Source organism: Labrus mixtus, chromosome 9 (assembly GCF_963584025.1).
Source record: "Labrus mixtus chromosome 9, fLabMix1.1, whole genome shotgun sequence".
NCBI classification, from domain to species: domain Eukaryota; kingdom Metazoa; phylum Chordata; class Actinopteri; order Labriformes; family Labridae; genus Labrus; species Labrus mixtus.
In genome coordinates, this window is record NC_083620.1 from 4,616,400 (window position 1) to 4,633,028 (window position 16,629).

The 16,629-nt window shown below is 40.1% G+C and overlaps 1 protein-coding gene across 1 annotated transcript in view; it reads right to left on the reverse strand.

Annotated features, from left to right (window-relative positions):
* The window catches only part of snx19b (sorting nexin 19b), a 38,084-nt gene extending 21,712 nt beyond the window's left edge, over positions 1-16,372 (reverse strand). The window contains exons 1-11 of the mRNA XM_061046038.1: positions 16,292-16,372; positions 14,793-15,075; positions 13,986-14,180; positions 12,026-13,240; positions 10,926-11,121; positions 10,562-10,662; positions 10,346-10,465; positions 10,077-10,201; positions 9,031-9,124; positions 8,773-8,932; positions 5,770-5,899 (exon numbers count right to left, since the gene is read on the reverse strand). Coding sequence (XP_060902021.1) covers positions 5,770-5,899; positions 8,773-8,932; positions 9,031-9,124; positions 10,077-10,201; positions 10,346-10,465; positions 10,562-10,662; positions 10,926-11,121; positions 12,026-13,240; positions 13,986-14,180; positions 14,793-15,053 — 2,597 coding nt within the window. The 5' untranslated portion in view covers positions 15,054-15,075; positions 16,292-16,372. The remainder of the gene's footprint in view (positions 1-5,769; positions 5,900-8,772; positions 8,933-9,030; positions 9,125-10,076; positions 10,202-10,345; positions 10,466-10,561; positions 10,663-10,925; positions 11,122-12,025; positions 13,241-13,985; positions 14,181-14,792; positions 15,076-16,291) is intronic.
* Positions 16,373-16,629: the final 257 nt, after the last annotated feature.

Here is a 16,629-nt window from a genome sequence, read left to right on the forward strand (position 1 = left end):
AAACTTCAAACTTAAGGGTATCTGTGGTGTCAATTTCTGTACTTGAAATCACAGGGTTCTTGGTTACCTCCCCTCCTGTATGCTAATACAGCTGGTATAATCTCGTCAAACAACAAGAAAATGGTTATGAAACTTGAAACTATGGAGACCCATAGATACCCGTTTTGGTAGTAGGGCCTGGGTTAGACAGATTCAGCTTTGGGCATAGGAGACATGCTATACCAGTTGAACTACTGGGGCACCCCTCTAAACATTTTCCAGGACATATAATGCAAAGTCATCATCATGTTGTTTTTTTCCAGCACAGTCCTCTCTGACTCCATAGTTTACAATACTCTCAGCACTGTCTGCAGGACATGTTGCAGAGCATCACATCACAGCGTACGAGGATCTGCACTAGCATTTGTTGACAATGTAGATTAATGTTGGATACAATTATCTGTGTGTTACTTCTGAATAACTGTGCAAAGACATATCTGTACAAAGTCAATGAAGGTAAAAGCCACCTATCTTCATTCCAGGTCTTGTTAATGTCCATCATTAACAGAACTCAGTGTATTTTCAAACTCTTAAAAAGGATCGGTCTTCATTTCAAGTCCAGCTTTACAAAAACATCATATCAGGAATGCTTTCAATAACCGTAATAACCTTCAAAACTGTTGGACACAGCTTGTTCCAGTGTTCTGATTCAAGTCACCTGCCTGTACTGTGAGTAAACTTCATGCATTCAAAGGCAAACTTCCAACTCATGAAGTAAAAAAATACAGTTTGCAAGTGGATTCATGCTGAGTAAAATATACTACTTAGAAAAGCTAGTGCTATATATTTTGTGAAAGTTGGGAGTTCTGACCACATCTTCAGAGTTCTCTCCAAATCCCACAATGTGGTCACGAGCTAAATAGCACAGCAGTGAGACAGAAACCACTTTCCCTGAAGCCAAACAACTTGTTGCTCACCACGGATGAAACCCAAGCAGCCCACTGTGTGTCAGATGAGAGATCCCTGGGTGTTAATTAACAGTGTAGCAGGAGACGGCACGGACGGAGAGGGAGAGAAAGAGTGAAAGAAAAAAGACTGAGAGAGTGAGAGCGTTCCCTGTGACAACTGTTGACAAGCTCTAAATCCTCCGTGCTGCCCTTCATCCTCACCTCCATCATCAAGCTGTCAGCAAGGGCTTGTGGCATCATATGAACTGTTTATGAAAGTATTAATATGTCGTTTTAGGTAGTAAAAATAAAAGAATCATGTCATTGTTGGACAGGTGCAGGAAAGGACTGGCAGAGCAGAGGTGCCACATGAAGTTTGGTGTTATGAGATGTGTTGTAAACCAATAAGGAAGCCCTTGAAACCAACAAGCAATCCTTTTTTTAAAAACCAGACAAGGACTGTAGACTTTGTGCATGGCAGTACAGGTGCACCAGCAAAACACACCTGTACTTTCTCATAGTAGGTAGAGTGGCAAAAATGTCACTATCAGCAGGTATGATGTGTCCTTTTGGACTTTTAGTGGGAATGTTCCAAATTTGATATTGTATTACTGACCACAGGCAAAAGACAAAAGAAAACAGACAATCTGAACCACTTGTTGCAATTTGATGAATCACAATCATCGACACCACTGACCTAGTTTCTCAGCCACTCAATTTCAGCCAATGCTGTCCAGTGCATTATTTCAGTCTCAAAGGCTTTATTTTATTCTGTTTCAGGGCCAAACTACAACACTCTCATTCACGCATTAATATAGTTGATTTCAAACATTGGAAAATCTGATGAAGACCTAAGCATGCCCTCTGTAAGTCTAATCATTATTTGTATCAACAAAAAAAAAAGTTTGCATCGAGAAAATCAACTAGTAAGAGGCTGCATGAGTAATGCACATAGCCTCTTGGGGTGGGGAATGACATCGGAAATCGGATTCCAACCCGGGCTGCTGGCTTTGGTGACTGCTGCCTCTGTACAGTGCATGGGGTGCATGAACTAACCACCTGAACCGGCGCCCCTGCCGCTACCCCTACCTGTTTTGTGGCTCAACCCTCCTGTACAAGTATGGTCACTTTTGCAAAATAACAAAATGCCAAACGCAAGGCTTCAAAATGGTAGCTCACAAACCAATAGGTTTTATCTTTGCAGCCACAACAACTTCTTATATAAAGTCTAAGAGTTTATTCAGCTTTTCATTTGGTAAATACTGGAATCAGTATGTTTACAGACACATTCAACCAATCAGAACATGGAAAATCACAAGTGCTTGGGATGTGTGGCATAAATCTGCTACAGCTTCACTACATCTAGACACTGACAACAGTTTGGCTCCAGGTGGATTTTTCATCTAGGCTGCTGTCTAAGAGAAAGAGACTGTATTCATTTTAAACTGTCCCACTTTCCAGTCCATAAAAATCAGACATCTCCCAAACCAGACCCTCGCCTTGGACCCCATTTATAGGAACAGAGGGCCGGCTTTTCCAGCCAGACCTGTCACACAAACACACACTCACACATACACCCATACACAGACCCAGATTTGGCCAGTTGGTTCCTGGTTTCCTCTCCCACACACAAACACACACTTTTTCTCACAACTTGCAATTCCAAGTTCAATTCAGACAGACAAGCATCCACTACAGCTGAAGACTGGCACTGCCTTCTGCTTCTCATGCCTAATAGTAAATAGGTGTCAGTTTAAAGTATATGTGCCTGGTTCTTTTAAAAATAAAGGCCTTGATTGGATTTTTAAATTACTTTGTGAATCAATTCATCAATACGAAAATATTCCACCTTCAAATGGAAGTCTTTAAGCACCAGTTGACTGAAGCTGCTCGGTATTGAGTTAGCCTCGAGTTAACAAAGTATTTCAATGCTCTTCAAATGATATGTTGACACCATTTTGCTGGCTTGATATGTCAAGATATATACCCTCTGTAGTGAACTAGATGGAAGATAGACATTAGTAGAAAAGCAACCTTGTGGTGGCAGTGGATAAAGGATAAGGGAATCAATAGAGTCATCAGGAATTACCCTCTGGTAGTCTGTCTGTTGAAAATGACATGACAATGCATCGATATTTCAGTCTGGACCAAAGTGGTCTGCCCTATTATGACTACACATATTGTTTAGAGGAGCTTTCAGGCTTGGCTGGGAATGCAAACTAAAATTGGTACATCTTTATCCTTTGTATCTCTTAATCAGATGAAGCACATCCCGAAATACTCAAGCATACTTCTGGTAACCATCAGTAAATCCTGGCTGAAGCCCAAAGGTTGTCGCCCAGACGCTTTAAAACACACTGACACAAACAATTTGAACTCATCATGAACATCCTTCAGTTACTTTTTCCTTTCAGTAAAGGGCCTACTAAATGAAGTTATATAAATAATGCAAATTGTATGTTACCTTTTGCTGCTTTGTTTTCACATTTTCCATTTATGCAACAATTTGATTGATATTTCATTGCCTTTAAAGAACTGTGTATTTCTTTTACCTCTGTAGCATCTTGTCTGCTGTGAAGAGAGAAACAAGCCGACGAGAAGAGATACCTGCCGCTCTTAAAGCCGTCACTGCCATGTTGACAGACTGATGCCTAATATAGACAAGGCCAAACAAAAGCGCAAGACCTTTCAAGCGTGGGCTAGTGGAACTTCTTAATATAGACAGCCCCAGTTTAAATATGAAGAAACGATATTCTGGTACTGACACCCTGGGGAACGTGAGGTCACAGCACAGACAGTACAAACACCAGAACCTGAGAACATTGTCTGCATGTTGAGTTTACTGGCAGCCGGAGCTATACCTATCTGCGACAAATGTTTGGGGAGTTGATGTCAGCCGAGCATTCGCTTTTGGGCCAAATACTGCAGGCATGCATGTATGCACGTATTCTTTTTACAACAAGTGCAATAGTGTAAAGACTTGATGCCATTCCTTAAGAAGAGAATATGTGTTTGCTGTTTGGACTTGAGGAGAAAGTGACAGAAAAGTTAGGAGCTGTAAAATGTCATATGCAGGCTTGATCATGATTTGTATTTAAGTAATCATCCAATATATTAAATAACTTTATTGTAAAGTGGTGTATTGCACAGCACAGGATGCTCCTGACTTTGTAAAACACGGACCACTGCAAAGGCACACGGTCAACCCGTGTCTAAAATATCAACTGTCTTGATAAACGACTACATGACTCCTCTGCAGCTCATAAACTGCTCCCTCCATGGAATCTCCACAAGGAACCATGTGTCTTCATGAGTCCACGCGCACACACACACACACGCGCGTACGCACGCACGCACCCACACACACACACACACACACACACACACACACACACACACACACACACACACACACACACACACACACACACACACACACACACACACACACACACACACACACACACACACACACACACACACACACACACACACACACACACACACACACACACACACAAAGTTTCCACCTCCTCTCGGCTGCAGAGAACCTCATAAAAGCACTTTGAGAAGTCATCCAGAGGCAACAGTTGTTAAAGGGAGACAAAGTGTATCTGCATTGTTGTGGCAGCATCAGCAGTACATCCTGTTCAGATTCTTTTAAAATATCCATGATGCACAAAGGATGGGGGGGCTGAATGACAAGGAACACATGTCTCTATTCACTCTGTCAACAACTCCTAAATACAACTGACCAAGTCATTAAGCTCACTGCTGATTGAGCATAGATGATCTGAAGCCTATTAATTAAACTTTAGAAGCTGCACTAAGAAACAGTGTGTTAATATGTCTACAGTGTTAATGTAGAGTAAAGCATTAACACTTCTCAATACCAAAAACACTATTGCTGTGGATAAATCAAATTCATACAACATGTTAAGTCATACAAAGTTAAGTTTTCTCTTTGAATACACGTCACTGTTAATAAGAACAACAATTCAACTTGAAAAATATCATACAAACAGTTTCTGTCCCTCACTCTACAAATCAGACAATTCCACAAATGTGCCTACCTTGCAGCAATTGACCATTTTCCCAGGGCGGCCATAATGTCCTGATGTCATACTCATGGTGGGGGGCCAAATGTTGTCATTGTGTCTTACTGTTGTGTTCTAGGTTAAGTCATGTGAACGTTGCAAATCTGAGTAACTTGTTTTCATTTAAATGTGCCAGATTGATAAGAAACTACAAGGAAAATTAACCCTGAAAATCTGGAGAAACATCCGGCAATATTAAATACAAAGCAAATGTTATACCATCGGGATACAGCTATAAATAGCATTCAAGACATTTGAGAATCATGGATACGATATAGAAGGCATATATATACATATATATATATATGTATATATTGTAGATATTTAAATATACTTCTAGAGATCTAGATTTGGATATATTATAGAAGCCTTAGTAAGCAATGTATGAATGTATACGAATGTGTATGAATGTGTATGAATGTGTATGAATGTGTATGAAGGGGAGTAGTTACTTCTGATGGTCACTTTACATAGCAGCGTCTGGATCAGTGTGTGAATGGGTAGGTGTGACCTGCGGTGGAAAGTGCTTGGAGTAGTCTCAAGTCTATTTACCATTTAGTCCATTTAATAATACATAAACACAAATGTGCATGTTCTGAAGTTAAGACAACATACATGTGTGAGAAAGAAAAATACACCATGAAGTTATTGCACAACCCCTACAGAATCAGGAAAATTCAAATTTTGAATTATTCAGGCACAAATGAGTTGATATCCTATTTCTGTTAGTCTAGTGTAATAGTCACCTGTTGATAAAGGTCCCAAACAGCAGCCTGATGGTCCTTTGAATGTTCTCACTGCACAGCCAGCTCCACTGCTCCCTCATCAGCAGACACAGGATGTTCAGAGCCACCTCAGCCAGCGCCGTCTCTGATGCTGTGCACAAAACATGCAAGAAACACATTTAAAAACAACGCAAAGTATATGTAATGACTAAGTAATGACAAAATACAGGATACTAATTACTCTGTAATAGGCATGGATTAGATACCACATTCAAACTATACCCTATTATGAGTTAGCTTTGCATGCTAAAGCAGATTTTGTTATACACAGGTTTCCGGTGGTTTTGTAGATGCATATGTATTTGTAACCTCACATTTTAGTCTGTCACAGTAGAACCCTGCAGTCCTCACATCAGTTCACCACTTCATATACATATTATCACTGCCCTCATGTGGTCAAACTTTGATAATGCTTGTGTGTTTTGTTTTTAGTTCAGGCCCTTTAAAATAGACTATTTTCTACAACATCGTCATGTTGTATTTGTTAGCTTAAGCAGTCTTTCATAAGTTAAATATTTGGAATGCTTTCTGCAGGATATTTAAAACTTGTTGTGGGTTTGCAGAGAGATTCTGTTTTAGCATATTTAATAGTATTCAGTGTTTATTTAAAGTTAAATAATCCTCCTTAAATCTGAGTGTCCACTGGCTTTTTCTTCTAATGACAATAAACAGAATTAAATAAAAAGATTAATCACTTAGTGTGACTACAAAGACACCCAAAAGACAGACAACTCTTAGAGATAGTCGAGGCTTCTTTTTGTTTTGCCTTTAGGTGGGGTCGGAAAACACGTCCTGTCTCCTGGTTCCTTCAAACACAATGAGCATTACTGAGGAATTCCCCCTGTTCAAATATTAACGGGAATTTGTGCTGAATATGAAAAAAGTCCTGAAGAGTCTATCGTGGCTCCAGGGGAATCCCTCAAATGAGTCAGCAAACACATGAGATTCTGTTTATACACGTATTATGGTAGTTAAGTTTCACTTACGATTCTGGCTCTGCTCCCTCTCACTAGCATCACTCTCTTATTGTTTCTTCTCTCTCTTTCAACTCTATGACAGATGACCAATAGTAGCATTAAATTAAAAGGTCATTCTGCTTGATCCTGGGCCATATGCTTTGCTGTGTAAGTCATCTTTTACAGTTCTGCATAAAATTGCAGGGCTGAAATTTAATACTGAAGGTGTCAGTATAGTACCATCCACTTGTATTTCAGTCTGCAATAGAAAAAGGAGAGGAATGCAATCCCAGAACCCATCAGCGGTCATCTAACGGAGACTGAGCCTAAATTCATGTCACTAAACAGACATCTGTATGATGTAGATGTCGTTCCCCAAATCCAACTCCAGTCTTGCCTTTCAAGTTGCAGGTAGAACTTTAAACAGAAGCTACAGTGGGGTTTTTTTATGATAGCTGATGGGGCTCAGAGATTACTGTTTAAATGACTCATTGGTTCCATTCCTTTTTGTATGAATGTAAGACTTTCACTTTAAGTTTCCATCAGAGTTGCCTATTTATCAAAGCTTTTTTGTACAGCATAAAGGCTTACTTTGACTTTTAAATAAATAGAATGGTTTACTTTGACCCAAAAAGTATAAGCCCTTGCAGTGAACAGCCACTGATGAAAGCTTTTGGATCCTTGACGGAAAAAAAAAAACAGGTCATGTTTGTGTGTTTTGGTCCCTTCAGCTGCAACTTCATAACAAAATATGAATGTGTTCTGATGAATCTGATGAAAGACTGGAATATGGAACAAGATGGTTTCCATCAGATTGTCCTTTTGTAATCAGTGAGAGATACTGAGTGGAAAGTGGAAGTGTTAAGCAGAAAGGAAAAAAGGAAGACAAAACAACCAGTGAGTCAGTGAGCTGTTCAGAAACAAAGGAAAACGAAAGCAGACATGCAGGAGTGAGTCAGACACGCAGACATGATAGACAAGATGAGAGGCAGGGAGGCTCGAAGGAGGAAGAGTCGACCTCAAGAAGGAAGTGGCTGAATTTAAATATTTGATGACATTTTATAAATCTTTTTAATTTTTTTAAGGCAACATGTTTGGTTAAATTAATCACGTTTACAGCCAGGTGCAAAACAAAAAATTCATCTCCGCAGTTCACTTCACTATCCTTAAAAAAAAATGTACGGAGGTTTTTTATTGTACATCTGAAAATTTCAAGAAAGTTTCAATGCAGTCGGCTCCTGACATCTTCCTGAGATGCCATTTCACATCTCCCTCACAGCCAGTTATTTACCCTGTCTGCAAGACATGGTGAAGAAGTACACCCTGGAAGTCACAGCGTAATGTTTATAACAGATCCACGACTGTGGACAAATATGGCTGAAGGATAAATCCTTTTATGTGAAATAATCACATTGCAGGATGTGTGATGTCAATCAGGTGACCTATTTCTTTTTTGTCTGCAATTCCTTCTTCTCTCTGTTTCTTATCATTGGTTGTTTCCTTTACAATGACAGATGGTTGGCCCAATCAAGCCGCCTACAGGACGGTCTCTACTGCTCCCCTCCCCCACCCCCCACTGTTTTCTCTTGCTAAGAAAGTGAAAGTGTCTGAAGGACGTCAAACATGAGTGTATTCATTATCCCTTGGATATACAATGAAGCGTTTAAAAGATGTTTAATCATAATGCCCTGGCTTTCCTACACAGGAGGACAACTGTACTCTAAAACTAAATCTACTTCTTCTCCTTCATACTGTTTTAGGCTCTAGCAGACCACAAACAGTAACACTTGATGTTACAGTTTGGTATCACTGTCTGCGATTAGGGGTGTACCTTTTTATTTGACTTAAAATCTTAATCTTAAACTAATCTTCAAAGCTTTTCCATTCGTCCTCTGTCGTAAACTTAACTTCAGCAGCTTTAGGACATGCAGCATTGAGATAACCTGTCTGAACCTCAGGTAAAGAAGAGAAAGAGAAACAAACTGTGTCTCCATCTTTCTGTACTTACCAGACTCCCGACTGCTTTTTCCTCTAAAGCAAACGTCCAAGCGGCCCCCAAATTCATCTATCCCTGGACTTTCCTCCCTCTCTAGAAGGTCTCTGGTGTCTAATTTTTCTTGTTCTGAGATGAAGGCTTGCAAATCTCCTAAAGACATTCCACTGAACACCTAAAGGAGAAGAGAGGAGAAGGTGGTAAGATCGAGAAAAACTCATTGGATCACTGGAGCAGAAAATATCAATGTTCGCAGTAATGTAAGATATTTACTTTGCTTGTTTTCTCCCAACTGAACAAAACCGATGGTCTGATGTCTGAGCCGTTCATAAAGGGGATGTTTTTACTGGAGAACTTCATACGAGATCTGCAATCAAACAAGCAAGTCAATAAACACAAGGACTACAGTTAAACAAAATCACTTTATTAGACCTTTCAAACATGCACAAGACTCCTGAAACCTTCCTGAAATGTTTTCAGGGTGAGCTGCATGTGTGAACGCAAACAGCCAAGTTCTCTACTCCATCTTTACCTGGTATTTTTCCTGCCAGTCCTCCTACTAAGTTTTCACTTGAAGTGAGGCTGTGCTGATTAAAATAACCCAACGCGAGTCAAGGAGAATGTGCACAATGCTTTGTGTAACGCAGGATGTGAGGCTAACCCTCTAACCGCATGAAAACAGTATTTTTCTGCTCCTCAGAAACACAACCTGCTCCACTACAAAGACAGTGCTGCCTTTTTGTTCTAAAACTACACTGCTACACCAACATTGAGAGGAAGTCTTTCAATTGTTCATTAAAAATGGAAACTTGGAACATCTATGTTTCCAAGACAACAGGGCAAACTCTGCCAAGGAAGTTTGTGGGATATTATCCAAAAAGTCTTGAACAGCAACTAAGTGTTCCTTGAGGTTTGTTTGAATGCCAATATTGTTTTTAAAAGCACATAACCAGACTGGCAAACGGCTCCTGAGGATTAACTCTAGCTCACTTAGCTGAACTGGGTCTTGAGGTGAAGCAAGGACAACCCTGATTTTATGGAAGTCTGCCCCGGGAATGTCTGTTGATTCTCTGTACGGGATTCAGATTCAGATTGTTTATTTTCCCAGAAGGGGAAATGTGTTTCGCAGCAGGGAGCACACGGAAGACAAGAAACACAAGGACAACAACATCATCGCAAAATCTAAATCAAAACAAATGAAAAAACAAAAAATTCAGACAAAACAATAAACATATAAAAGAGTATAAAACATCGCAATAATGGTGATGTGCTTCCGTCATATAAGCAGGTAAAAGTAGCCTGGATCTCTGAACTCTTACTTGCTCTTCTTGTCACCACCGATTTTCAATCCATCCACCTCTCCCTCGTTGTCCTCTGTGGGGCTCTGAGGCTCTGAGCGAGGGAATGCTGTCTTCAAGGTATCCACGATGGCGTTCACCACAATCTAAACACATAAACACACACGTGTATTGCATCACACAAGAGATGTAGGTAAGAGTATCTCACAAAATGTAATGTACAACCATAAACATGTTGTTGTATGTAAAGTCTAGACTAAAATGGTTCTAGTAGGTAATCAGTTTCAAACCTTGTCTATGCGAGACACAATAAATGGTTTCTTGACAAAGGCGATCCTGGCGTCTGTGTTGAGAGCCAGAAACTCCTGCATCTCCTCACTGTTGGCGATTTCAGAGATGGTACATAGTTGCTGAAAAACAAGGCAGAATGAGTGTTTACAACTTCAGCGATTCAGAAAAAGGACAAAAAAGACTGAATAAAAGTGATAAAATACTGTTCCCTTTACCTTAATAAAGGTCTCTAGAAGTCCTTTCCGGGCCTCTATCCTGTCGCTGTCCATGTTACCAAACGGCATGTCTGGAAATATTTTCTTTGGACCTTTTACACCTGAAGCACAGAGTAAATCAGATTACAATAAATCCTGTGTGTTGGCTCGAGTACCCAACAACAATCAAACTGGATCTTTTAATCAACGGCCAAGAACTCAACTGCAATTCCAGGTCTGATTGAAGACCATGCATGGACATTTTCCATGCCAGACTTAAGCACACTATGCCACTGGGCACATCAGTGCATCCGTCTTGCCTCTTTAAATTTCAAATGTCGACGTAAATACATAAATAATAAGTCAACTGATCGATTCTTCAAACCTTTGATGAGTTTACGCAGGTCATTTTTTTCTTCCAGTCGTGTTTGCAGGTTTAGGAACTCGCTGTATCGTCTGTTCACCATGTGATAGGCAACCGGCTGAATGGATGCAGAGTTTTCGCATGCTGGTTCAACTTCAGCGTCCTCAGAGCCGGGCTGGATGCCTCCTGGCTGCTCATAGCCCATGGATGTCTCATACTGAAACAACACAACAAAGCATAAGGCCTCTACACATTTGCAGATTTCTGCAATAAGTTCTATTGTATGTAACAAATCACCATGTGAAATTGTATTTGGGGTCTGATTCTAACATTTGTGTTTTTATAAGGTTTTGAAAATGTTCCGTATTTTGAAACTTTTCAATACCACTTGTTAGAATTTAAAATATCCATAATTTCAAGACTTTTGAAACTAAAGTTTGAACTACAGTTTTTAGTTAGCTACAGGTCTATTGTCTATTGTCTATTGTATGTAACAAATCACCATGTGAAATTGTATTTGGGGTCTGATTCTAACATTTGTGTTTTTATAAGGTTTTGAAAATGTTCCGTATTTTGAAACTTTTCAATACCACTTGTTAGAATTTAAAATATCCATAATTTCAAGACTTTTGAAACTAAAGTTTGAACTACAGTTTTTAGTTAGCTACAGGTCTTTGAAAGTGGTTTCAGCTCTTGGCTGCATATAGTGCTGATGTTGTTTTGCCTCCGACATGCATGGTTATCAGGGTGTGACACATTGCGCTGTTTCTTAGTCATCCTTTGCCACTTTAAGAGATGCTACACTATAACAATTCAAATTTAAGCAGGTGAATTTGTCTGATTTCTAGTCAAAAATATCTCATAAAAAAAATTTGAAGCCACATTTACTGACACCTCCAGATTCAAATTCTTATTTCAAGATAGAATAAGCACTAATACATTTGTTGAATGTCTTGAAATGAGATGTAAAAACTAATTTAGATGGACAGAGAAATGACCACTATAAACCAAGTGGCTTACGAAGGTAATAATTCTGATGTGTGGCACCTTAGGCGCTAACTGTATCAGGTGAAGAAACAAATACAAAGAAGGAACAGACACAGGTTATAAGGCTTCCTTACTTTGATTGTGTAAAGGGTGTAGGGATGTGAGCCAGTGCCGCGGTGTTCCTTAGCTGTGATGGTGCCAGTGATCCGGAGGTTCTGGATGATGACCGGACCATCGGGGCTGCTGAGGGGCTCGAAACTAAACGCCGGCATTGGGGACGAGGCCTGCAGGGGACTCGCGTCTGTCAGCTCAGTGGAGCTCCCAGGTCCGCTCTGCTCTACACCCAGGAGGAGATCTCTGGCTGGGCTGACTGAAGGAGCCTCCCTCTCCAGATCTTGGATGCTGCTGATAGTCCCATCTCTTGTTCTAACTGGTGAGGGGCTACAGCTGTTTGGATGTTCCACTGGCTGTGAATTCACCAGGACTTTAGGGCAGGGGAGATCCACAGGACTAGGGCAGACATCCTCCTGATCCACACTGTTCTCAGCAGAAGAAACTGAATCTTTCAGCCTGTGATACAGACCCTCCTCTGGGCCGATCATAACCAGGGAGTCAATGGAGCTTTGTTTAAAGTCGGCCAAAGGAGAATCCAGATCAGAGTCATTTTCCTGGTAGAATGGGTTGGATTTGCTTCCTCTTATGTAATGCTTAAAAAAGGGTTGAGAAGGTTCTTCTTCTTCTGCAATACTCTGCGTGCACTCCGCCTCCTCGAAGTCGATCACATCGTAAGCGGCGAGGTCAGTCGAGGACGTCTCAGTGTGATTAAACGTTTCAGTTAAGGCTCTGATTGGAGTTAGTTCATTATTCTTTGGAGGCATTTCTTGCAGTGGAGCGAGCTCTGATTCGGCAGAGGGAGACGGTAGTTTCGGTGGCGAAGGCGTCACAGGCTCTGTTTTTATCGGCTCTTGTGGTTTGCTGGACCAGCTGAATATCTCAATAATCAGACTGTTTAACCAGTCAGGGTCGGACAGTTTGGCGATAAGAGGCAGCACAACGTTGCAAGTGATGAGCTCTGCGACGACAAAGCGCCCAGTGCGGGTCTCCAAATGAGGTGGGGGCACCAAAACATGCAGCAACAAATCTACGACCGCTCGGGCATAGTTTACTTCCACTGTGTCGCTGGTCATGGCCAGGTGAGGCGTGGTTATCCTAGAATAAGCTTTCCACAACTCGGTCTCATTGCTCCACTTTGAGGTGAGGGGCTTTTGCTGCTCTGTCACCAGCTCCTTGGCTCGGATGTAGTCCTGCAGGTGACAGCCGAACAGATCCAGGATCCTCTGGGTCAGCTCCTGCAGAGAGTAAAAACAAATATCCTTCAAAAGAATGTTTTGTTTAGCTGCTTAGTTTTTATTTTTTAACGTCATGTCTTTCCACAGGAGACCCACCGCCCCCAGTCCGGTCCAGCAGTGATAATCTCCTGCTGTGAGGTGCATATGTGAACAACCAGATCAGGAGGATTTCAAATCTTGGACCTCTTAGTATTGTATGCAGGAGAAAATAATTGGGCAGAGATAATTGGTCGGTTCAAGATGCCAGGCTGAAAACTAAAGGAAACCAAACTGGCTGAGTCTTGTCGTCTTTAAAATGCCTTCTTAAAACATATTTTTTCAAGATTTGATTTCAAGATTTGATTTGCTTTGAACTGTCTTCTATTTCTTTTTTTCTTGGTATTTGTTGGTAATGTCAGTGTCTGATTTCGGCAAACCTGATAATAGGATCATATTTTTTTATCTTTGCGAAGTGTATTTTGAAAAATGCTAAAAATAAAAAATAAAAAAAATACAAGTTTTTATGCCGTTATTCAACTACGTGACACTTCCTTTTGATATCACCATTAATGTAATGCAATAGACTGTATATCAGGTATGTACTGATGATAATTCTTCCCTGGCATTATCTATTACAAACGACAATATTAGCTTATAGCTTGATTTGACTGCTTCAACATTTTTTCCTTTTCAAAGTACAGGCATGCAACAAGCACTATTACAGCAACAAACCCTGCAAACACTCAAGTCTTTCATGTTTACCTACCTTCCTGTCCACCTGTCTTGCACGTACTTTCAGCTCCATGGCCATAGAGATCATGGCGTCATGAACTTCTGTTTCAAACCTGCTCTCGGAGGACACTGTGGAGTACCAGGAGCTGACAAAGTCCCTGATGATTTTCCTCACTGTGTTGTGGATCTCCTGGTCCAAGTGATCCTCATCTTCCACAGAGGGTGCAATCTGAAAATCAGCAACGACAAGAGAAGTGTAAAATATAATGATAATGGAGAAGCACGGCAAATATAAGGTGGAAACTGAAACTTAAGGCCTATTTATATTGTACATCAGAGATACACATATGGAGCCTTAAGTCTGTACTCTGCATTCATTTTCGTCTGTATTTCTGCACGTTTTCTGGAAGCTTACAGATACGGACCAATCATTGCAATACCACCGGAAATCAGCCTTGTCGAGCAGTGTAGTCAACAATTGAATCCAGACCAGCAAAACACAACGAAGAACACAGAACTTTTTGAGGAGAAATTGTGCCAGTTGGTTAGGAAACATAATCATATATATGTCGCCCGGGCACAGGGACAGACAACTACAACATAAACTTAGGTGGAAATTCAGACCAGAGCTGGATGTCTTTTGGATGGCAGCAAAGGAGAAGTGATCCATGCAAGGCTGTGCCCTCTAGTGTATACATTTCTAACGTTTATCCCAATTTAAAGGATGTGTGGGAGTATACAGGTAGTGACGGTTATATCGTGTAAAACTTAATTATCTATTTACATACGTAAAGGAAGCATAAATTAGCCTTTGTGCTGAAACAGTTAACTGTAAATTTACCTCCTCCAGAGAGATGAACCTCTCCAGGTGAACCACACTGTCAGACTCCAGGACCGCCTGTGAGCCGAGCCAGCCACCGAGCACCACCAGCAGGCTGGTGAATACACACAGCAGCCAAATGTTGACCAGCAGGTGGAACAGCACCAACCATGCCAACATCACACCGAGACCCAACATGCTCCTCTGTCCCAACACCTCGGCCATGGCAGCAGGGAGGTTACTCTGTGGCCGGACGCCCTCAGGGGGAGATGTAGAAATCATGTGTGCAGGGGAAGCATCACATCTATATAAAAACAAAAACAGGGGAGATAAAGGTTTACTGTCAATCTTACAATTAATCTTGTTTTATACACTGGAACATTACAATAAACATAGTATGAAGAGATTTGAAAAACTATGCAAGACAGTGCTTTGAAACAATAACCATGAATAGAACATTTTAGATGACACAATATGAAAAATTACAGAAAAATAATCTGAACAATGTAACTGTTTTGAATAAAGGAGCAGTGAAGACAAAAAGTGCAAAAGTTCACAGTGATATTAAAATCAACATTAAACGAATGCCTGAGAAGCTCAATTGTATGTGATCAACATCAATTAAGAGAGTATTATTTATCAGTAGCAGAAGTAGAAGTAGTAGTAGTGGTAGAGACTCACTATGTATGCATCCTGTTGCTACAATTATCCACAGAAAAAAAGATTTGGAGTTTATTTTTTATTCTATTTTTAAAGGCTGTTTTATTTTACCGTCACTGACCTCATTCATCATTTATTTGACTTTAAGTCAAAGCTAAACCATATTGATTCTAGCAGCTGACTTTTGATTGCACAATACGTCGGCAGTAAACACATGTTTACAAGCTATTTATCAAAATGATGTACAATCAAAATATAATGATTTAATGTGCATTTTACTATACTTGCATTGCATGTATACGAACATTAATATGGTTCAGTGAATTATTGAAAGACATTCGGCATATAAATAGTTACCTTTTCAGGTTATAAATTAGACTATTGACATGTCTACGAGCATTTGGCTTCATGAAATTATTGAAAGCAATGCATGTAATAACAGTAAATTCGGCTTACCTTGAATAATATATTTAAACATAGTTTGTATTAAAGTATGAATAGTCTCTACTCCACCCTCCGAGGTTAATCAGTAACGTTAAAGTCTCAATATTTACTACATAATGGGTTTTCTAAGTACAACAGTAGAGCCGAACTGAGGATAAGATTACAGTTATTTGTTTGAGGTGTTTAGTAAGGCCACATTATGTGTCACTTTCCGTCAATAAGCATGTAAAGTTTAAATTGCATGAATCTAACATTAGCATCAGGCTAGGTTTAAAAGGCTGATGTAGCATTAGCCAGCTAGCTGTTTGAAACAATGACGGAACACTTAGCGCAAAAACACAGTTTGTATTGTGGCGTATCATTGAAGATTAATTTCCCGAGCTATTTAATGAAATAAAGAAGAATAAATAATCAACCTGCACGACCGGTCATGTGAGCGTCTGTTTGGTACGGTTTGTTTACTTCCGGTATGATGACGTCAGTTCAAATGAAGGTTTTAGGACCACTTGAAAAGGCAAAAATAAAACCAATAATTACATCAATATGTCAATTTTAAAGGAAAATAACAGTAAACACATTGGTTTGTTGAGTGAAACAGCTGCAGCTTCCGTGAGGCTTTTTCTGCAGCTAAGACTTATGGGATATGTTGTTTTATCGACCTGAAATAGTGACGTTTATCAGCTTCTTGATGTCTTTTGTATTTCGGAGTCCGCTTCTGTCTTTATTCTTCAGTTTGTTAGATGTATAAAATAAA